At 52.3% G+C, this 23,214-nt stretch overlaps 1 protein-coding gene across 6 annotated transcripts in view; it reads left to right on the forward strand.

Moving 5' to 3' along the window:
- The first annotated feature begins 3,633 nt into the window (after nucleotides 1–3,633).
- The window catches only part of SSBP3 (single stranded DNA binding protein 3), a 163,299-nt gene continuing 143,718 nt past the window's right edge, over nucleotides 3,634–23,214 (forward strand). Inside the window, exons 1-4 of one of the 6 annotated variants that reach the window (XM_019449185.2) lie at nucleotides 3,634–4,089; nucleotides 5,084–5,156; nucleotides 5,381–5,442; nucleotides 8,033–8,117. In XM_019449185.2, the coding sequence (XP_019304730.1) occupies nucleotides 4,034–4,089; nucleotides 5,084–5,156; nucleotides 5,381–5,442; nucleotides 8,033–8,117 (276 nt within the window). In that variant the 5' untranslated portion in view covers nucleotides 3,634–4,033. Of the gene's footprint in view, nucleotides 4,090–5,083; nucleotides 5,157–5,380; nucleotides 5,443–8,032; nucleotides 8,118–23,214 lie in introns of those variants that run through there. The other 5 variants (XM_019449187.2, XM_019449186.2, XM_019449188.2 and 2 more) reach the window with 5 other exon arrangements.

The raw sequence follows: 23,214 nt of genomic DNA on the forward strand, positions 1-23,214 counted from the left end.
CACATCCACACCTATGCAGTGTAGCTGACTGCAATCAGTCATAGTTTGTGGGAGGTATGGGGGCTGCCAGGGGACACCTGGCCCAGTCTGGGAGCTCAGAGAGGGTTTCCCAGGAAGGCTTCCTGGAGGAGGTGCCACCTGCCCATGCTGGATTTCAGGAAAATTAGTAGGAGTCTGTCCCAGAAAGAGGCTTTTGGATGAAGGATTTCCCAATAGCGTAAGGTCTGTAGAGTGAGGATTTGTGTTTGGTTTATTACCCAGTGGCTGAAACAGTGCTTGGTACATAGTAGATGCTCAATAGACATGTACTAAAAGAAAGAAAAAAAGGAAGAGAGGGAAAGAGAGAGAGAGGGAGGAAGAAAGAATGAAAGAGTCTAGGGTGGATGTGTGCAATGACCTGGTGCATTCTGGGAACACAAAGTACAGTAGTTCCAGGGGACTGTAGGTAGGTGGGTGGGGCTGGGAGAGGGGCCTTATCTAATCCTATTGTTGGCGGTATCCCTTTCTTATCTCCCCCAGGGACCCAGAGCTACTTTGAGGATAAGACCATTTTTTCCTCTTGTGGTTCCCTAGCCCCTGGTGTGTACATTGAATGTCAATGTGCTCACAGGTATCAAACCTGGGTGGTGGAGACACACAGATGACTCAGTTAGTTCCTCTCCCTGCCAGGTCTGGCACAGGAGACAGACAGTAAACAACTGGCTGCAACAATAGACAGAATGAATGGAGAGCCACCATGGAGGTTCAAGCAAAATGAGACCAAGCCGGGGGATCGATGACTTTTGCTCCAGGAATGAAAAGCAAAGAGGTTTTGGAGGAGAAGATGGCATAGGAGATGTTGGCCCTAAGGAATGGTCAAAGGGAGGTATTGGGGTGGGAGGCATTCTAGTTAGACACACCAGGCCCAAAGATGTGGTCTGGGGCCGGAGGAGCTCAGGGATGCAGGGGGGAAATGTAGGTTGGGGGTCTGAATGCTGTTCTTGGGTATTTGGACTGGCTTCTGATCTGACCACATCTTGGATCATTGTGCCAGCAGCTGCACACCTGGTTGGGGTTTGCTGAGTGGTTCTGCTTCCCAGGGGCTCATCAGCTTCCTTCTCTCCAGCAGGCTGGGGGGCTCTCTGCTCTGTTCAGGTCCTCCCTCCCGCTGTTTCTTTTAGCTCCACCACAAACTTACTGATATGGGGCCTCATGCTGTGTCAAGCCCTAGCAAACGGCAGACCACAAGGACAGAGTATCTGGTACAGAACCTGGATGCCACTCCTCTTGCCACATGTGCTCCGGAAGAAGGTGCTAGTCCTTTTTTTAAGGCCGGGGGGGGGGGGGGGGGGGGGAGAAAACTACAGAAGGGAAATTAGCATCATAGAACATGAGATTTAGTATCTCAAGAAACATTAAAGATCTTCTAACCCTCCTTTCCCATTTTAAGATGAGGAAAATGATGCCCCAACAGACAGGTCTGTGCTGCAGCGCTGGGGCTGATCAGGCCTAGCCAACTTGGTAGAGACTGCCATTGTAGAGCCAGAGAAGGGTAGTGTTTTCCTTTAGCCAGGACCTGACCGATGCTCATGATACTCATAATTTGTGGGCCTTGCAGACCCGAGATGAGTCAGGCTTCTTATGAGTCAGTCTGTTGACAAGCCATCCTTGGCCATTCCTAGCCCATCAAAAATAGAAGTCCAGGGGAAGGGTATGAGCAGGCCAATTTAATTAGCGTGGGCTCTAAGGTACCTTAAGTTAGCCCTATTAAATTAAACCGCCTAGGGGAAAAAATAACTGTAATTATTTCCTTCTCTCCTCTATCGTTGTATATCAACTCCCTCCCAACCTCCATGCTTCTCTCATTCACAAAACAACCTTTTAACTAGGGGCTAGCATACAAACAACCATAAACTAGGGTTCAGTATTTCCCATCTTCTGTCCCCTTCCCGGGTGATCTCTAGGTCTCTCTACACAGAGAACACAGTGCGTCCAGAAGCATCCGTAGGGCCTTGGCTGTATTCTAATTTAGGGAGGCAGTTACACTGAGTAGAACATTATTCCAAAAATGCACTGAGTCTCTTTCCTGAACCAATGCAGATCGGTTTGCTGAGGGGCATTTCTTTTAAACGCCCCTTTTCTCTTTTCAAAAGATTAAAATGAGCAAACTTTAATGGCAGGGAATTATTCTTTATTTTGTTGAAATTTAGTTCTGAGTTTTCCTACTTGAAACGTGTTTTCCCCAGGACACTGACCTATCCTTTAATTGTTTGGTGCGAGGCATGTTAGGGGGAGGGGCGTTACTTGTTTATTGGAACAGCGCAGTTAAAAAAAAAAAAAATCAACCTAGGCTAACAGTTTCAAGGCTCCCCTAAAGATGTATCCAAACAGGCAGCCAATCAGCGCTTACACAGCTTTTTCTGCTCGACTCTTTTAAAGAGACAGTGCCGACAGTGTTTTATCGCATTTAAAGAGAACGGCGCTCTAAAAGCAGTCTGAAAATGGGGGAGTCTTCCCCTATTTCGCTGGTTTCTGGTCTAATAAGGGACTCATAGTATGTACTCGGGGTTCTCAGCGTGGCAAAGAGGAGTCAGCAGCAAATAGCTGGGTCACTCTTCTAGCCCCCCCCCCCCCATTTCCCATTGTACACCTGGGTCACTGACAATGGAAGCTTCCCCTCCCCCCCAAGCTCATCTCCCCCCCCCCCCTCCACTCCCCAATTTAGCTCCATTTATTTGAAGTTTGCAGATTTCAGTGGCGCGCATTCCACGTCGCGGGGAGCCCAGGTGATGCCCCCGTCCCCCGGAACGGTACCGTATCCGGTGGAGAAGCCAAGGGGCTAACTAGCCAGGGCTGGCGGACCTTACAAATTTAGGAGCACTCTCCCTTTTCTTAGCACAAGTCCCCAGTCCTCTCCCTCAGGCTCCCCAAAGCACGCCAAGGACCTTTTTCGCGCGGCTCCACTTTGGGGCTTTCCAAAGTATTTTAATGATGTAGTAAAGGAGCAGCCGCGCGCCTCGGCGCCGGCTCGGGCCGCCCAGCTCTCAGCGTGGAGCCCCGGGCCCGGCGCTCGGAAGGCGGACTGGGCAAGAGGGAGGACCGGGGGCGGGGCGGCTGGGGGGCGGCCTGGAGTCTGGGGTGGGGGTCGGGGTCGGAGCCCAGGGGGAGGGTAGGCAAGGGGGAGGGGGAGATAAGGGCTGGGCCGGCGCGGGCCGGGCGGGGGGGAGGTGAGGGGCAGATAAGGGAGAGGGACGTGGCGGGAGGGAGCCGGCGGCGCTCCGCTTAGGGGTCCGCGCCCCCTCCTCTCGGACGCTGCCGCAGCGCCCCCCACCCCCCAGTGGTCCCCGCACGCGGAGTGGTCCCCGCTGGGCAAACCCCCTCATCGCCGGGACCTGGAGACCAGAGCTCCTCCAGCCCGATTCGAGTCCCCTCCCCACAGCTACAGAAAAGAGAGGCGCGCGCCCCCGGGCACCCCCGGCTCGGCCGCAGGAGCAGGGGCAGCGGCTCGGCAGAGGCGGCCGCAGCGGGGACTGCCGCGGCCGGGCGCTGACAGGGCGTCCCTCCCGGGCAGCCGGGCCCGCCCCCGCGCGCCGATTGGCCAAAGCGGCCATCAATCGCGGGACGTTGACGCCCGCCTCGCTTCCTCGCCCGGGTAGCCACGTTCGGTTGAGCTCCAAGTAGACCAGCGGCAGCGGCGGCGGCAGCGGTGCCGGAGGCGCAGAGGGCGGCGCAGGCGGAGCCGGGCGGGCGCGCGAGCGAGCCAGCGGGCGGCCGGGCCGGCGGGCAAGCGGCGGCGGCAGCGGCACCCCAGGCCGAGCCGGCGCGGGAGGAGTTCCAGGGCGATGGGGCCGCGGCCGGGGCTGACGCTTTGACAGCTGGAAAGAGCGCGGAGCCAGCGCCTGGGGGGGAGGGAGGGGAGCGCGGCGAGGAGAGCGCGAGCGGGCGAGCGAGCGAGGCCGGGGAGGGGGCCGGGAGCGAGGGGACAGCTCGGGAGCAGCCGGAGCGGTAGCGGCGGCGGCGGCGGCGAGGCTCGGCGCCCTCTTCTCTGCAAACCATGTTTGCCAAAGGCAAAGGCTCGGCGGTGCCCTCGGACGGGCAGGCTCGGGAAAAGTAAGCCCTATTTTCCAAGTGGCGGCCGCGCCGTCGCGGGGCTGCGGGAGGGCGGTGGGAGGCAGGTGGGCGGGCGGGGGCTGCTGCGCCCCGGGTCGGGCGCCGCCTGCCTGGCCCCTTCCCCGAGGCCGCAGCGGGCGGCGTGGGAGAGCCCATTGTTGGGAGGCGGCGGAGGCCGGGGCGTCGGGGGGCGCCGCCGGGGGAGGGGGCACCTGGTGGCCGCGGGGCGTGCCGGCCGCGGGGGCCCGCGGAGAGGGGTGGGCGAGGTCCCGAGCGCCGGCTTGGGCGCCCGCCGCGGTGGCCGCACTTTGCCCAGCGGGCGCGGGCAGGGGGCGCGTGGCTTCTGCAGCCCCGAAGGCTCCTTTTGTCCGCCCGCGGCGTGAGGAGTGCGTGCCGGGGGCTTTGTTCGGCCGGGAGCCCTCTCCCTTCCCTGCCCTCTGCCTCGCTGCCTGCCCCGCGCCCTCCCGGGCGCCGCGCTGGGCAGGGACGGCGGCGCCGGCTTGGCCCTGGGCTTGGGGGACAGTTGCTTGGGGGGGAGGTGGTGAGGGTGGCGCTTTGCTGCCCTCTCCAGAGCGCACTGAGCACCCCGGAGTCCGGGACTGAGTCTCCCCGGACCCACAGAGCTAGGGAGAGGGTGGCGGTGGCAACGAGTGGGTCGGGAAAAGGAGGGAGGCTCGGGGGTCGGAAGGCTTTTGAGTTTGAGAGACCTAGGTGGTTTTGGCTCCGATGCCAGTTGGAAGTTCAAGTTTGGGGGCTGCTTTCCAGCCCTCGCGGCTCGAGGCAACGCGTCGCCTGGTACCCACCCGATAACTGTTTCCACGCGCGTACCCCCCCACCCCCACAGGGCATGGCCGAGCTGGCTGCTCACCTCTGGTTGGGGCCACAATGGGACAGCGCAGACAGGGCTGGAAGCCGGCTGGCAAGGTCCAGAAGCGAGCGCCCCGTGTGATCTGACGTCTTCCCTCTCTTTTTGTGCCCCCTGCCCACTTTCCAGGTTAGCTTTATACGTCTACGAATATTTACTGCACGTAGGAGCACAGAAATCTGCACAGACCTTCTTGTCAGAGGTGAGTGGAACTCCCCCCAGCCATCCAATTTCTGGACACCCCCTCTTCCCCACTATTCTTAGAGCCTTTGTTTTCAGGAGCAGCCACTGTGGCCACCATTTTGAATTTTTATCACCTTTTGGCATTTATTGTTAGTTGGTCTTCACAGCCTTTTGGCTCTGGGAAGCCCCCAGCACACCCTTCCTCTCTGCTCCTCTAAGTGGTCTCTGCTCTCTGCTTTCCAGATTCGATGGGAAAAAAACATCACATTGGGAGAACCGCCTGGGTTTTTGCACTCGTGGTGGTGGTAAGTTTGCGTGATAGTTTTGTGTGTTTGTTTTGTTCTGAGCCCAGGATGCTAGTGAACAAAGACGGGAGGCGTGGAACAGACCCCCATGCCTTAGCCCTCAGTCTTGGCACAGAACAGGGCACCTGCGGGCGCTCAGACCAGAACTGGTGAAGGAGGAGTAGGGCAGGAGAGGCTGGTGCCTGAAGTTTTTGCCTTCTCTTTCTCCTCCTATTGAGAACCGACTAAATCATGCCTAGTGTTCGTACAGAAACTTACTTTTCTGTCTCTGTCTGGGGTACCAAGCAGGGGCTTGAAAAAACCTTGAAGGATTTTTGTCAGTTCTGCATGCTGCTTTAATTAGAGGGAGTGGGGGCGGGGTGGGGTGGAGAGGATACCAGGTCTGTGTTACAACTGGCCTGTCCCTTCCTTTTTCTTCTGTGAGTTTGAAACCTTGAGAGAGCAAATCTACTGGGGCCTTTCCCAGGCACACTCAGAAAAAGCAAGAAGGGGCTGCCACTTCCTTTAAAGATACTGATTCAGACTGATTGGACCTTCCTCTCCTCTGTGGGCCCTACCCCCAGCATCCCTAAAGCCACAAAGTTTCATTTTAGGGAGAACCTTAACTGGTTGGTGTTGACCTCTCAGAGTGCATGTAGTTTCCTGGCTCTCCCTTATTTGTGACCCTTTCCTGGGGCCCTTCAGGGTGGGACCTCAGCAGGTGTGATCTCCTTGTCGGTTTTGCAGCAGGCAGGAGGCGGCTTAGGGGTCAGCAGGAGTGAATTGCTGTGAGTGTAAGACCTGGATGTTTTGCGGGACCGATTGGTGGAGTCTTTGACATCCTTTTGAAAAGGACAAGAAAGCAGAGTGGCTTTTGATATTTTGGTGGGAGTTCAGAAGGGTCCCTGTGCCATGTCTTGGGATCTTAGCGCGTTTACCTGACCACCAGTTCAGGCTACTGTTTCAAGTTTCTTTGAATCGAAATGCGGGGGGATGAAGTGTCTGTTCTAACTTGCACAGAGAAAATGAGTTTTTAATTACTTCTGCCAACCTCGGAACTGCCGTGCTGTGGCGTAAGGGTTCTACCTGTAGGAGTGGGTGATGGGTTCTCTGTGGTGGTTTTTGGAGAGGACTGTGTGAGCGGGGTTGGTGTGTCTGATCGTCGTGAATTTTGCAGAAACTTGGGCTCATAGGTAGAAGTTACTGAGAAGGAGCTGCGGAGTTTTTAGTGTTAGAAGTCTTCGGTGTGTGGGGGAGTTAAACGTGTGCAGCTTCAGGGGACAGAAAGGAATGTTTTTGAGCCTCCTTCTGCAGCTACCAGAAGCCCCCGATTTTCTTATTCCATCCGTAATCCCTCGCGCAATCTTCTCCGGCCTTGTCTCAGCCCCAGGAACGTGGAGAGCAGTGGTGGCTCTGAGTGGCTGTGGTCTGGTTAGTTAGAAGTTGCCTTGCGTTACTTGACAAATGAGCTGAGGCTCTCTAGGTGGGAGGAAGCAGTGGCCCTGATTCTAAGAGGGTCAGGCCACGGGATTCACACCCCTTGAATGGTATGGCTCCTCCGATGACACTGGCAGAGCTGGCTGTTTGTGATGGGGACAGGAGCACCAGACCAGGAGTCAGACTTCGGCTCGGGGGCCCGTTTCCTTCAAGTGGGTGCCCAGCCCTGGGCCTTGGGCTCCTAACCCAGAGGCCCTTACTAATACCAGATACTGGGGTTTGTATAAGGTTTTACTGGATGACAGGTGATTTGTCTGTTCTCAGGTGATACAGAGTGTTAGAATGACCATACAAAATCTTGGAGGGGGATGAGGCAGGGAGGTCTAGGCTTCCCCCCTGACCCTACTCCCCTCTTGCTGGATGGGTGGACTGAGGCCTCTCTGAGGAGGGCTATTTCAACATGAAAGGACAAGATACTTGGTTGTCTATAACATACTCTTCTTTGCCTAGTTGATATGCATTCTTTGAGTGGGGGAATGGTTCTTGCATAAGAATTCCTTGGGGGAGGGCCTGGATGGGAGTAGGGGTGAGATGGGAGGGGCGGGGGTGTGGGCTCTTGGCTCTGGGATTAAGAACCTGTAGGTTCCCTTTCTTGCCAGTCACCCAGATTGCTACACGTATGAATCATAGTCCTGACTTTGACAGTTTAACCTTTTTATGAAACGTAGCCGTTTAGGTTGGGGAGGGGGTTGGTGAGAGGAATACAGCTGAAAGGGGAGGCGTGGATTCTTATCTACATTCCTACGTGTCCTATCTGGGCTCCCCCGTGGACGGCTTGTACTGATCTGTCCAAACTTCAGTTGCCCCGTGTATAAAGTAGGGGTAAAGTCACCCACCTTGTGACACCGTGGTAGTTACGGGTAGTGTCGTGGGTGAGAGGCATCCGGAACATGGTAGGCACCTGATAGAACTGACACTCTTACTACAGATGTCTGGCTTGCCAGAAGAAGTCGGTCCATTTTGTTTTCAAGCCCGAGTTTGCTCAATAAAGGCTGGGGGTGTGGGATTGAGCCTCTGGGAGACCTGGTGCTGTTAGCACTGCACGTTGTGCACTTGTCGTTGGGACACAAGTGATAATTAGTAACCTGATCTTATTTTATGTTTCGATTTGCAGCGTATTTTGGGACCTTTACTGTGCAGCTCCTGAAAGGCGAGACACTTGTGAACATTCGAGTGAAGCAAAAGCCTTTCATGATTACGTGAGTAACAAATTTTTAATCCTGGCAATAATTACAGGGTTGGAGAGCTCTAACTTCTCTAGTACCAGAAGCAAATACACAGCCAATTGGCAGTGGTCTTTGTTTTCTCCTTGCCTTTCTTTTTGTTCTGCTCCCCTCCCTGCTGCCCTTGCCCCGTTCTAACTTGGTGAACGGTATTTCATAATGTGATTATGCAAAAGAGTGTAGATACCTATCTGGAGAATTAAATGGTGTTGATCAGGGCTCAGCCATGTGAGGGTTATGTTCAGAGTGGACAGTTAGCTGGGAAGAGACCGAGCCTCCTTGGTATTGGTTTAATTCAAAAATGTACCACCACCACAACAGAAAAGCAACTATGAAACTTGTGCTTGGGTGTTTGAGTGAGCATTGGTGAAATGGACTCTTGCATTACTTTCCAGGGAGCAGTCTTTTCAATTACGTTTTGGGTTGTGTGTGGGGGGTGTGTGTGTGTATGTATGTGTGTGTGTTGGGGGGGCTCATGCTGTGTCCACTAAGACCATGTATGCTTTCAGGTCCTTGGCTGCTCCATAATCTCGTGTTCAGAACGTTCTTGTGAAGGTAGTTAATTTCATCATATCATAGTGCTTGCTTCGCTATCATTCATCCCCTACCTGGATGAGTTTCTTAAGATTTATGAAACGCTTATAAGAGCGATGTCTACCGCATATCCATCTCCCATGGCAGTGCCCCTCAAAAAAAAATATTGGATTCCAAACATGGGTTGGAGTCAGAATTTATGATCAGATGAAACACGATCTTGGGGAGATGGGAGATGGAAGGGGAAGTGTCTGCAATTCTTCCCAGCCTCTTTCCAGTGTTTGCTTCCTATTGGCCTGGTAGATGGGGTGTGTGTGTGTGTGTGTGTGTGTGTGTGTGTGTGTGTGTATGTATGCATGGCCACGCACATGCAGGCAGAGAAGAGGTGGTTCATTTGATCTTGTACTTTTTTCATGAGGTGGGTAGGAATGGTCTCCAAGCTCTAGAGTATTGAAGTTGGTTTCTTTTAATGTCCTCAAGGCCCACCCACTTGGCCAGGCCATGTGTGTCCCCTGCGTGCAGAGGTTGAAACTGACTTAGGACACCGGAACCTAAGTTGCATTTCACAAGTGGTCAAATCCCATTTCCACGAATATCTTTACAGTGAAGATTTCCCCTGAAATACAGGGAGTTAGAGACTCAGCTGGAGGCTCACTGGTTTTAAGAATATTCAACGTGATGCAATTTTGTTATGACTGAAAAGTTAATGCCCTTGGAACAGAATGCTGAGGAAATTGACCAGTTCATGTACCCTCTCCAGGGTTGCAAAAGAGAAGCTAGTGAATGGTACTTATGGCCTGGTAAACTTTTAGTAGTGCAAGGTGAGGTGACTGGTTCTTTTATGGTGTGGTTCTTATGGGAAAATCTGTGGTGATGATCATAGGGTTTCCTGAGCTGGAGGTTGGCTGAGGAGGCCAGAAGGTACATTAGCCATATAAAAAACAGTTAGTGAATTTGACCTTTCTACTTAGGAAAAGTCTTGCTTTTTCTTTTTTTTTTTTTTGAACCTATGGAGAGCTGATTCCTGTGTGGCCAATCTTTGCTGTGCAAATGGTTTCATTTTTAAGAGTTGGGGAGAGAGGTGGACATGCCTATGTCAAATAAATCTCTTGATATAGGGTGTCTATGCTATCTTTTGCAAGCTGTGAGAAAAGTTAATTTTTTAAAAATATATTTATTTATTTTTGAGAGCGAGTGCGCCAGCCGGCAGTGGGGCGGGGGAGGGGGGGTGTGCGTGGGGTGTGTGTGCAGAGAACGGAGGGTCCGAAGCAGGCTCTGCCTTAACAGCAGTGAGCCTGTTGCAGAGCTCAAACTGGAACCTTGAGATCATGACCTGAGCCGAAGTCGGATGCTCAACTGACTGAGCCCCCCAGGCACCCCAGAAGTTAATAATTTCTAACAAAGTTTTGTGCTCTGGTAAAGGGTGTGAGGTTCTGGCCATTTGTGGTTTGGTCTGCCATCTTGAAGGAATATGGATGGCAGTGAAAGCTTGCGTGGGTTTGCTTTCAATAATTTGTTAAGGAATAGTGTCAGAATTATGCTGTGACGTTGGCGTAGACTTGCTACCAAGCATTGAAGTCACGCTGATTGAGGACCAGAGTTCGCGGATTTTGGGGTCAAAACTCTTCTTCCTAGGTTGGAATCCACTTGGTTTCATTGGTCTGAGAGGCAGGTTGTGTGGGAGTGATAAATGAGGACGGGGAGGGAACATCTGTATTGTGAAGGCATTAAGGGGTGGTTTGGGGTTGCAGGGGTGACAGAGAAGCAACTGGAAAATTAAGAGAAATTTGAGAAAATTAAGAAAAGGAACTCTCTTTTCTCATTGTCCTTCTCCAATCTTCATGTGTTCTTTTTTCATGGCTACGGTCTAGTTAGCCCTCATTCCTGCTTGCTAGAATTATTGCTGTTGTCTCTTTCCAGACTCTTCCTCTAGTTTGGAATGCATGCCTCTCCTATCCATTCAAATCCTGGCCATTTTTTAAAACTTTTTTGTAGACTTTTATGATAACTTTTATGATCATTTTCTGCACACTTTGATCACTCCATCTCACTGCCCATGGAAACCATCTATACAGAGCCTTGTTGGCAGCTTTCCATGGGCTGGGGCCTTGTGCTTGCTGAGTGCTTTGGTTCAGTCTCATTTCAAGCCGCCAGGGGCCAGGTGAGAGAAGGAATTGTTACCTCCATTTTGCAGATGAGGAAACTGAGGCACAGAGAGGTTAATTCATAGCTGGTATCTGGTAGAATGAGGGTCCAAACAGAGGCCATAACTGACTCCAGAATCGGTGCTCCTAACACTGGCTCAGTGCTGCAGGACCATGGCAAGTGCCCTGTTGGCTCCTGTTCCGATTGACTTCTCATTCAGATTTGTCTTTCCAACCACAGCTTATTAATTTTTTCCATGCCAGAGACCTTTCATGTATATACAGAGCTATTCATCTGTGTAACTCTCCCATAATGCCTTGCACATAGTAGGCATGGGTGCTAATTGAATGAAGGGGTTAAGGAACTATGGGCAAGAAAAAATAGGTAATTTGGGGTCACTGAGTAACCTGGCCTGGAATAGCCAATGGCATATTGGAAGATGTTATTTTGGCGACTTCACTTTTGTGGGGTGATCTTGAGCCAGGTGCCTCTAATGTGCATTAGCTAGTTACCTGGCATCTTGTAAAAGAGTGGGCAGCAACTGACTTTCCTTTTTCAATTAAGATGATTCACAGATCACCATAGTTTGTGGGGGAGCCTGTCAGCCCAGGTACCTGCTCAAGCCTTGGTGAGGGGCAGGGGTGAGGAGGGAGTGCCCGACTGCTGCTGGGCTAGACGGGACCTCGACTGGGAAGATCCTGGTCTCCACTCGCTTGGGGAAATGACTTTGTGTTCCTGGCAAATTGTCTCCCCTTCTTGGCAATGGGCCCAGGGGTCTTAAAGGCTCCTCTCACGTCAAGGCCGGACCGTAGGAGCTGGAATGAACCAGGTGATTCAGGGGAGGGGGTTTAAATTTTCTTTGAATTGGTGAGTTTTTATTTGAGTCACAGTCTGTTTCCCCACTGACACACTAGGCACATTATCTGTAAGCGTGAGCCCCTGATGTTGACCGCATGTAACGTGGAGCATTAGGACATTTGGTGCGCCAGTGGACTTTTCTGAGAAATTGGTTTGCCTTAAGTCAGAACAGCCGTGAGGCCCTGGGAGGAGGCTCACGGGGACTCTACTGTGGTTTCCTCTCCCGGCTAGAGCGTTGGGTCTCAGAGTATTGATGAACGCCCTTGGGTGCCATTGGGTCCTCTTAGACGCTGCTGTCTGGGTCCTGGCCTCCTTTTGTGAAGCGGACACTCCCAGTGCTACCTGTGTCTCTTACTTTGGGCCCAGTGGTGTCCTGGCTGCCTTCTCCACTTGGCTCTCCTCCAGGGTCGGTGGGGGTGCTAGAAACAGGTGTCTATGGTGCCTTCTTGGCTACTAGCAGTCCTTTCCCTCCTTAAGGTAGCTAATTGTATGTTTTTTTCTTGGCAGCAAGGAATGAGTGGAGTAGACAGGGCCCGGGGTTGGCTTCAGAGCCGAAGGTGCCAGAGAGCAGTGGTGGCTCCTTGCGCTGCTCATGTGACCGTAGTTCTTAGAACGCTTTTTCAGCACATGCTTGTGGTTTGGCCTCACGGGGGCCTTACTGGCCAGGTTTTATTCTTAGATTTCATCCCCATTTCACAGATAAGAAAACTGAGGCCTGGAGTTTAGATAGTTTGTCCAAGGGCATGTAGCCAGGGGGCAGAGCTGGGACTAGATGTTAGTCTTTCGAGTTCCACCTCTCAGCCTTTGACGGCGCTTATTTGATACAGAATTCCTGCTAAACGGAGGGAACGTTTGTGCATTTGACCCCAAGTGTGCCCCTATACAGTCACTGAAGAAACGCATTCAGCAGAGAATTAGACTGAAGCCCCTGAGAGGTAAATTGCAGAGTCACTGGCAGAGATGGGACTGGAGCTCGGGAAGGGAGTTTGTTATGGTACAGTGGCTCTTTTGGCAGGGAAAATGTGATAAAAGCTATGGCCTTTCCTTCCAGAAAATACATGCGTCCCCACAAAGGAGACTTTGTGCCTGGTTTTGGGACGTGCAGGGATTGCTGCCTCTAACCCCAGCCCCTCTGTGATTCCCGGGGAAGAACTCGGGGAGTGTACTAGACATGGGATCCCATGACCTTGGCTGGTGTTGAGCCTCAGTTTCTCTGCTCTGAAGACCTGAGGTCCCTTTCTGCTCTGCCATTGGGAGCCCCCGACTCAGCAGGGCTGGCTCCCTTACCCCTGTGCCTCTGCAACAGGACTCTGCTGACCCCCTAGCCCCCAGCTGTGAACCTGTCTCCAGGCAGTGGGGGACAGGTGGGGGGATTAGGAAAGTGCCCCAGAGGCCTAGGCGTGGACGAGAGCTGAGGTATTTGTGGCTCTGTGGCAGGGGTCCAGCGTCCTTGGTGGGTTCGAAATAGCAAAGTGATATTTGAGAGGGCTCTCCTTGGATGTGCTGAGCTGGGGTTCCTGCCAGGCGGGGAGTGTCCACGCCTGCCAGAACCCTTTGGGGGCAGGGGCATGAGAGGACGGTGGGCAGTGCGGGCAGAATGGGAGGGGAAGGGCTGAGGCCCAGCCCGAGGAGCTGGGGAGTGCTCTCCCCAGAGATAAGCCAGCCTAGCCATCTGCCCAGAGGTCCTGGCAAGTTCATAGCAGTTGCCTTTGGCTCTGACCCTTGGCGCCCTTGTGTGGCAGATTAAAAAAACAAAACATAACACAGTTATTTTCCCCCACCCCCACCCCCCTTGGAGCTTAGACTTTGTGTTGCATCCTTTCTTGGGGCTCCCACCCCGTTTGCTGCAATTCCTCTAACCCCAGAGGCTGCCAGGCTCCTCCATCGGTAGCTAATTAAACACTAAATGAGTAACTGGAATTGCATTTTGCCAGAACCCAGGCTGTGCGGCCACCTTAATGGGTTTCAAGTGGCGGCAAGACCCCAAATTGCAAATCCTCGCCCTTTATTTCAAGGCAGGAGGTGGGGCTGGGGGAGGGGTGGGGGTAGAGTGGCAGGGGCCCAAACACAGTTTTTGGCAGTGGTCACTTCATTTGAACTCCAAGACCAGCTGTGTGCACGTCTTTGCATAATGCCATCTTTGTTAGCTAAGCATTTGCAAACTTGGACCAAGAGTTAGTTCTGTGCCAGCCACTGCTCTGAAGGAGCCAGAGACACCCAGCCCTCCTCGAAGTGTCCCTTAGGCTGTCTTAATTTTCCAAGGGAAGCAGGTTCTCTGGTGGAGACCTCAGGCCAGGGCTGCCTTGCCCTCTTCCCTCGACCTTCCTGCCTCTGTGTGTGAGTGTATGTGTGTTTTAAGCCTTAAGAGGGAGAAGCCATGGAAGGGGGGAGGTGTGTGTGCTTGAGGGCCTGTCAGCCAAGATAACAGAAATGTTACACTAGCTGTAGCCTTTATAATAGCGTCTAGGGTTTAGAGTATTTAGAAAAATTAATCTTTTTTAGCTTGGTAATAATTCTGACCACGGCACAAGTGCATTAGATGATTCACATAAACTTCTTTAATACATGTTGCTAGGAGCTTACAGCAAATAGACAATAACGATTGTTTGTTTTTGATTCGCCAGGGTAATGGGGTTTTCTGTAGCCTCCGCGAGATGAGTTTTAGAAATGTTTCTCTCCCGTGTTACGCTTTTCTCTACCCGGGTCTTGAATCCTCTGGGTTTTGAAGGGTTTGGGCTCTGACTGATGACTGGGATGCACACCTAAGTTCCATTCCTCACTGTCATTTCCTGGCAGGGTGGACTTTCAGATCTCAGTTTCCCCATCTGTAGAGTGGGCGAGTGGTGGTCCCTTCGCGTGGTGGTTTTGAGAGTTTCGTACTATCACGTATGCGGGATGGTTGTCTCTCTGTGGCTTGTGCTTGGTGAGTTTATCTCCTGTCTCTTTTGCAGCCCTAAGGTTTTTTTCCCCCCAAAACTTTTATTTATTTTATTTTATTTATTTATTAAAAAAAATTTTTTTTTTTAACGTTTATTTATTTTTGAGACAGAGAGCGAGCATGAACAGGGGCGGGTCAGAGAAAGAGGGAGACACAGAATCTGAAACAGGCTGCAGGCTCTGAGCCGTCAGCACAGAGCCCGACGCGGGGCTCGAACCCACGGACCGCGAGATCATGACCCGAGCCAAAGTCGGACGCTTAACCGACTGAGCCACCCAGGCGCCCCTCCCCCCAAAACTTGTAATATGATAGAGACAACAGCATCTTTTTCTGGGAGAGCAAGCTGACTGAGGGACCTGGACACTTGAATTTCCCAGTGATGCTCTCCAGTGCCTGGGCTCCCCGAATGTATCATGGAGTCTTTCCCTCCATACCAGCTGTCTTGTCTCACCCCCCACACCCCTGCAAGGGGCAGAGTAGGCAGTGCTACCGCAAGCTGGCACTGATAAATGCTCCCCTAAGATGTCGGCACCCCTTATCTGTGTTGGACAGAGGCGTCCCGTCCCACATAGTGAAATGGTAAGACCCAGAGGGGCTTGCGACTTGGCATCAGCAGAAATCTGGATTCAAATTTTGGCCCACACCCCTTGTTACCAGGGGGAGCCTTCACTCCTCAGGGTCCCTTCTCGACTGTGAAGTAGGCACAAGGGTCGTCCTTGCTCAGCCCCACCATGGAGTGGTTGAGAGAAAGGCATGGAAACCTGTCTAGCGAGGTCAGTGGTGCTGTGATGTGCTGTGTAGATGCTTATAGGGATGAACGGGATTGAAAGCGGCAAGTTGGGATCTTGTCATCGCCTTTGGTACATATCCCACCCTTGCCTGCCTCAGGTCTCACTTGACTTTTTGATTGAGCAAGGAGTCCCAGAAGGGAGCCTTAGGACGTGAGCTTGGGAGGGGATGTGTCTCCATGGCAGGTCCTTGGGAAGCCAGTGCTGGTACAGTGGCTGCTTTCTCCTCTGACTTCCTGCAGAGCTTGAGTGAGACATTGGTCATTTGGCTCCCGGGCCAGGAGCAGAAGACACTGCTGAGTTTCGCGGGGTTGATCCAGCTGAATTACTGAGTGCTTGCTCTGCTCACTGTCTCGTTGAAGAGACAGATGCAGCCCAGGATGTGATAAGTACTTAGAAAGCCTTGTGCGGAGAGATCTTGGTCTTTCGAGAGATCAGGATGCAGTCAGGACAGATGGTGGGAGAAGGTAAGCAAGCGGTCCCGCTCTCGGTGGCGGCCAGGAGACGTATTTAATGTATATGTACATGGCGGATCGCAAGTGATGGAACTGGAGGTCACCTAGGCATCTTACAGATAGGTAAACTGAGGTCCAGAGAGGAAAGATGCCCCACCTGAGGTGACTGGTAGGTCTCAAACCTACAAAGCCAATCAGGATCTGGGACATTTATCTTTGCTTCGTGCTGCCTTGCTGCACCTGTAAGCTGTGCAAACTCGGGCGCTTTAATTAGCCTCTCTGTTTCTCAGTTTCCTCAGGTAGAAAATGGGGTTGATAGAGTATACCCACCTCATAAGGCCATCGTGGGGATTAAATGACCTTATGTGCTTGCACACATCCCGTATGTAATAGGGCCTGGCACAGAATAAGCATCATGTCAGTGTGCTAGCATGACCTCAACCTTGGGCCCTGTGTGGATCCTGGCTTTCTCATGGCCAAAAGGGAGGCAGCAGCAGAATGGTCTTGGTGTGAGAGGTGTGTGTGTGTGGACATGAACCATCATAGGCTGCCTCACCTGTTGATTAGCGCTCTGGATCTGTGGCTTTGAATCCACCTTCTTCAAGTACCCTTGGGCATTTGGAGGGTGAGGGTCGCACCTGCAGCTTCCAAACCGGCCCCAGCACTGTGAGGATGTAATGAGATGACATTCATGGGCATTCTGGGCTGGCAGCTGGACTGTGTTGTTCGGTCAGCGTCCATTTTCTCCTCTGCTGGCCACTTCTCTTGATCTAGGAGTCTGGAATTTTCCCCTGCCCCCTCTGACCCTTCCTGTGGTCCCTGCTTGGTACCACCGGAGATGGGGTGTTTGCTCCCCTGCCCACTGGCCCTCTGTAGAGCAGATGCCAGCCTGGAATGTGGCTGTCTCCCCACCAGACCTGCCAGGACCACCCCCACTGGGGACACCCCCTCCTTTTTTTCCTTCTTTTTTGTCTCTCCCCAGGAACTCTGTGTCCTTATTTGCTACTTGCTGCCCGGCAGGAGGATGATTTGAGTCAAGGTTGTATCTCTTCCCTTCCCAACTGGTAGATTAAAAGCTCTTGAGGGCAGGGGCTCTTACCTTCACCCTGTTTGTGCTACCCCCACTCCCGGGGCCTATTGCAGAGTCTTGAATAAATCCCGAGATTGGTGAGCTAGACTCTGGGCCTTGAGAAGTGAGAAAGGTCTGATCCTTGCCCTGGGATCAAGCGTGTTAAATACACGTTTTAATGGAGATGGACAAGTGGCACATGGTAACACATTGTTTTGCAAACTGTGAGTTGTGACCCATTAGTGCCTTGGGAAATCAACTTAGTGGGTCACGACTGGCAATTACAAAAAATGAAACAACTGTATCACACAGAGGAAGCGTAAGTATTGTTTGGGGGAACTTCTATTTTCAGTGATTTATGCGTGCCCGTAAATAAACGTCGCGTCCTGGGTTTGCGAGGTAAAATTTGCCTCCTTGTGGGTCTTAGTCTAAACTTTGAAAGCCGCTAGCTCAGAGGGGGCTGAGATGGAATCTTGCGACCTACGGGTGACGTCATCCAAGCGACAGACGGTTGCTGACCTCAGTTTCCGGATCTGTAATAAGGAGGGAATTATTCCCACCTCTGAGGGTTCTTGGGAGAACTGTTTCCCCACCATGTCTTTCACTTCCAGACTGGTGCCTCAGGGCTCACTTGGTGGCTGCCAGTGGTGTTTGCTGCCCTGTTCTTTGTGCAGAGAACATGAGGAAAGTGCCCGGCAGGTGCTTGCCAAGTGCTGAATGAGCAGTAGCTCCCACCTGAAGTCTGCAGCTTGTCCCTGCCGGCTGGCCACAGGGCAGCTCCCCGTGCCTCCCCTCCTCCGGGTCCTGGCCCTCCATGGAGGGTGCTTTCGGAACACCTGCAGGGCTCAGGCTACGGCAAGAGTCTTGAGAATAGGTCTCCAGGCATCCTGTCTGACCCAGGTTGGCCCAGCTTCCCAGATTCTCTGTCCCCTCCCGGTGACAGCTGTTTGCACAGCTCCCGAGGCAGGCTTTGTGTCTCCCGTTCTTTGTGTGTTTGGGTGAAGCGCCTGACATTTCACTTCTGTTTCACAGTCCTCTGACCTTAAGAAGCACGGCTGCTCCCTGGGGCCCCTGTCTGAGGCTTTCCTCTGATCCTTCCTTCCCCGTCACAAAAGGCTGTTTGAGAGAGCAGGCTCTGGGGTGGCAGACCTCCCCCATGCCCGGGATGCTGGCTGCAGCTTTGAGAGCTCTTGGGATAGACAGAGCGTGGCTTTGCAGACTGGACCGGGAGGGCGGTGGATGGCGGGCAGTTGCTCCCAGGCGTCCACTGCATGCCTGGCTCTGTGCTGGCGGTGGGGATGAGGGCAGGGTCACGGACGGTGCCCGGGATTTGCACTTGGATGACCAGAGTTCAAGTTCTGATTCTTTCAGATAGCCGTGGGTAAGTCCTCTGGCCTCCCTGAGCCTTGGTTCATCTGATCCGAAATGATGTGAGGCGAGGCCTGGATTTTTTTTTTCTGCCTCTCCAGCATTTTAGAAGTCGGGTGAGAGCGCGTGAAGATGGTTTTTGTTAGTGGTGGTCGCCTGTTGAGAAGTCTTTTTGGAATGTGAACAGACCATCCGATCACGGACTGTGTATTAAGAAGCAGTGTCTCAGTTAACAGATGGGGGACACCGAGGCCCGGAGTAGGACGTTAACACAGCAAGTCCGCGGCTGGACAGATACCCGATTCCCGCGGCAGCCGCTGAGTGTAGAAAACCTTTCCTTCCGAGGCTGGCGCCTGTGTCTGTGCCGCCCGTTAGGAATTTCGCAGCTTTCTTTGGGAGATGCCGTGGGCTTCCTGTGGCTTTGGCCATCCGTGGCCTGTGCCGAGGGGGGCAGACGGCCCGGCGGGCAGGCCTGATGTCGGGCGTGTGCACGCTGCTGTTCTTTTCTCGCTGTCTTTTAGAAGGCTTCCAGTAGCAAATGTTATCCTCCCTCTGGAGGCCCTTCCTCTTGGCAGCGCTGGCCTCCCGCCGCCCGCCAGCTCCCGCTCATCGAGCCCACTTGTGTTACACGAGGCCGCCCTGGCCCACGGCTCTGCTCGCGGGTGTCGCTGCGGATCTCCGGGCTGGCGAGCCGCTTCGGAAGGGGATTTTACAGCATGACAGGGAATTTCAGCCACCACGTTATCTCCGAATTGGCCAATTGATGGTTTCAGCAGAGCATTTCAGCATCGGGGAAGCCAATACAATTTGAGTTAGTTGTGATGGCTGCCACTTTAAATACCGCGGTGAATTTCTGTCAGCGAGCTAATGCGTGGAATAGGGAATTGCAGAAAACTTGATCACCAGAGTGCATCAGTCGATTCTGACCCCAAGCTATAGAAAATGAACTGAAATCTAGTTGACTGTCGCCACATACTTTCTTTGGCATTATTTAGCTAGCAGCATCTTTGTCAAAGGGAACTTGAAGAGAAGAGATGAGGTAAAAATCACGGTGTTGGACTCTGGCCGCCGCGATTTTAGGGAGCAGCGATCTTCCACGGGAGGCTGAGCCGTCAGGTTGGGGTGGCGGTTTCTTGCCGAGGGATAAGTAACTAAACTACCTAAACCACGGCGCTGTGGCTTAATAATAATTCGTTATTTGTTTAACGAAGGAAACTGGTATTTATTGAGCACTTACTGTGTGCCGAGACCTTGAGAAAAGTATTCTTATTCAATCCTTGTCCATTGGGGGCAACGTAGGGGACAGGATATTTATTCTTTGCATTTCAGGAAGTAAGAACTGTTGAGAACAAGGAACAAGTTTGAGTGCTAATTGTCAGGCACCGTTCTGAGCCCTTTAGGTTTTTTGTTTTTTAAATGTTTATTTTGAGAGAGAGAGACAGAGAGAGAGAGAATCCTAAGCAGGCTCCGTGCTGTCTGCGCAGAGCCCGACGTGACACTCAGTCCCATGAACCATGATACCATGACCTGAGCCGAGATCAAGAGTTGGACGTCTAGCTGCCTGAGCCACCTAGGTGCCCCTGAGCCCTTTAGGTTGTATCTCTTCTTGTACTCCAAACAGCCCAACGCATTAAGTTTGGTTTTCCTTCCTATTTTGTAGAAGAGGAAACGGAGGCAGTAGAGGGATTCAGTAATGTTGAAGGTGGACATAAAATGAAAGTGGTCTTCATTACCATACCATGCTGCCTCCCCGAGAATCAGTACCAGATTCCACATCTTTGTGGCCTGATTAACTGATGACCCATCTCCCAGCCCAGGGTAGTTTGATACTGACACTGGGAGGAGTAGCTGGAGGGGGTCTTTGGGGAGATGGGCAAGCTGAAGCCTTGCCTGTGGGGTCGGGTGGTGCCTTACCCAGCTGGTTTTCAGTGACCTCAACCAGGAGGAGTTTCCCCTTCTCTTCACGTACACCTGCCTCCATGCCTGAAAATATTTCATTTGCAAATAGATTGCATGCATCGAGTCACCATTTTAATGAAGAAGTAGGAAAGACAGGAACTATAGAGTTGCTGATTAGAGCTTCCTGCCAGCTCAGGGGACCCAGTGTGAGCATACCAGGTTGGTAGAATTCTAGTCAACACAACATGTTGGGAATTTCGGTTCCATTTCGGTTGAGGTAGACTTGATTTTTGTGGAGCCTAAAAAAATGCCAGCCATGCTTCAGAGTCTGCAGTGGAGTTTTCAAGAGACCATGACCCTCTGCACTTCCTCCACTCACCTAGCAATGTAAGAGGCTCCTTCTAGGCTTATTCTGGGATGGCCAGGGTTGGGCTTTGTGGAGGGAGGTGCCTCATTTTTTCCCCTAGGGAGTCAGGAAGGGTCATGATGCCGAGTTTGCTCTGGGTCATTCTTCCAAGTGCAGGCCGCTCAGAGCTTCCCTGTGGGGAGAACCCACCTGCGAGAATGGGTGGCCCAAGGAGCGCACGAAGCCTTCTGTGTAGAAGGCTCCCATCTCCAGCAGGTGCTCCCGAGACTCCCCCTCCCTCCCAAATAAGAACCGTGCTCCCTACCATTCTGAGCTGACATCCAGTGGTGGCGGGGGGTGGGTGGGTGGGGGGGGTGGGAGATGGATCACTGGACAGAAATCCTCTTTCACAACCAAACCGCCCCCCTTACTAGCCGTGTAACGTTCGATCGGCCATTGTCTTCTCTCTGGGCCTCAGTGTCGTAATCCGTAGCATGGGGACAGTGAGGGACACAAAAGTGATTTCTGAAACCGTGGTGACCAGCATTTGTCACATGTTTACTCTGGGCCAGGCACCGTACGTGGGCGTGACATTTAATCCCTGTAACTCTCTACAAGGCAATGGCTATCTTTATAGCCTTTGGACAGGGAAACTGAGGCTTAACTGGTGATGAAGTCATTAAATAAAGGAATCAGGATTTGAACCCAGGGCCTCCTCCCTCCTTTTGAGCCATGCTGCCAGTTTCATAAACTTTTGGATGACGTTAGGAGTTGGGGACTGTGGGGTAAAAATGCACTTTGAAAGAAGTGTGGATCATTTCAGTAGAAACCTGTAACCGTATGTCTTTAAACAACCACAGAAAAAAGATGTCAGTGACGGTTTGCTTCCCAGGGAGGTGAACGCAGACAAACCTATTTTGACTGTTAACTTATTTTGTTGCTTAAAAGCCAGTGACATGCAGCGTTGGATTTATTTTTCTTCACAGCGTTTAAGTGTTTGCCACTTCGTGAGTGACGTGTGTGAATGGGGGGATTGCCTGTACTTTGGGGATGCATTTCAGGCTTTTGCCTTAAGAGGGACCTGGGAGAAGGTGTGTGAGGTGCCCCTGGAGCCAGAGCCGAGCAGTGACTCGAGGGCCTTGTGCGGACCTGTGTCTCAGGGTGTTGCTGGAGCCAGAGCTCACTCTGGAGTTGGGGTCACGGTGGAGAACCGATCGCAGGAGTCTTTGTGACTGGAAGCCTAAATATTTATTCTGTTCTGTCCCTAATGAAAACAAATTGTCAACAGTTGTTCAGTAACTGACTAAATTAAAATCTGTAATTAGTCAATTAGATTAAAGAGTTGGCACAACCTGATTGTATCATGCTGGTTAGGTTATTAAGAGAAAGGGTGTGATTTTTAATTACTGAATGCTAATTTTGACAGTTTCAAATAGAAACAGACGTGTTTTTCCCCCCTTTCCCTAATTCTGAATGGTTTGGAAAGTAAAGACACTCCATGTGTAAATTATAGTTTTTTGTTTTTGTTTTTTGTTTTTTTTTTTTTTTTTTTTTTTTGAAGGAAAATAATCCAAGAAGGCCCTGTCATGGAGTAGGGGGATTTTAGTTAAGGGGCCACATTGGATTTCATTGATCGGGTTAGCTGGAAATCCTTACCTTCTTGAGGGATGGATGGCCTGGCGTTCGGCAGCTCTGTTTTTGCTTTAAATGAGAAGTTGAATTTCAGCTTCAAGCAGTCAAGTCATTGGGTTAGAGTTCTTTTTAGGGTCCCCCCCATGTCTCTCCTCTCAAGGGGCTTTTTTGACCAGCACCCCAGAAGCGACGGGCAGCAGGAGACCGATCCAGTGAGGAAGCAGCTGTGTGTGTGAAGTGTGGTGGGAATCCACGGGACTCAGACACCGGCAGACATGGATAACCGTATCTGACTTTATTTTATACTTTCCCGCATACAGGGCAGCCCGGTGAGAGCGACAGCCGGGATGAAAGTTCTTAGTGCTTCTGCTTTATGGCTGAGGAGAGCTGAAGGCCGAGGAAGGAGGAAGCAGGGGTGGGTGTGCAGGCAGGATGGACAGGTGGGTGGGGACAGGGTTGTGCGCAGGCGGCCAGGAGTTCTGGCAGGGCAGAGAGGAGAGGGTCTTCTTGCTTGGCAGGAAGATGGGATCAGGAGGGAGGGCCGGCTAGTGGATTTAGAGGTGTAGAAAGCCAGCGGAGAGTTTAGGTTGAATGGAGTCAGCTGATTTGAAAATGGAGCAAGTCCTTCTGTTTTGTTTCTCTGGGGAATGCTGTCTCTTTGCCTTCCCTGCAAACACTAGAATACGGAGTGGGGGCAGTCTTGGAACTGGGGGTGAGATCTGAGCTGCTTCCAGACCCCAACACAGCCTGGATCCCCTCAACTGCCAGAAGGGCCTTCCCGTCTCCCCGCCCTCCTCCTCAGCTCCTGGGAGTTCACATGTGGTTGGCCCTGGAGGCATAAGGAACATGGTATCTGGAGAGCCTCAAGCCTTAAAAGAGGTCCAGGGGCCACTGCAGGAAGGCCACCCAGCCCTAACCTCTCCTTGCCCCAGTCCTGTGCTTAGTGACTATGGGTTGAGACTCTGAACCCGCGTCCCCAGCTGAGGGGCTGCTGTCTCCTTATGGCCCACTGGGCATCCTCCCTGTCTTGGAAAAACTATC

The sequence above is a fragment of the Panthera pardus genome, unplaced genomic scaffold, assembly GCF_024362965.1.
Source record: "Panthera pardus isolate Hobbes unplaced genomic scaffold, ASM2436296v1 HiC_scaffold_11, whole genome shotgun sequence".
Classification (NCBI taxonomy): domain Eukaryota; kingdom Metazoa; phylum Chordata; class Mammalia; order Carnivora; family Felidae; genus Panthera; species Panthera pardus.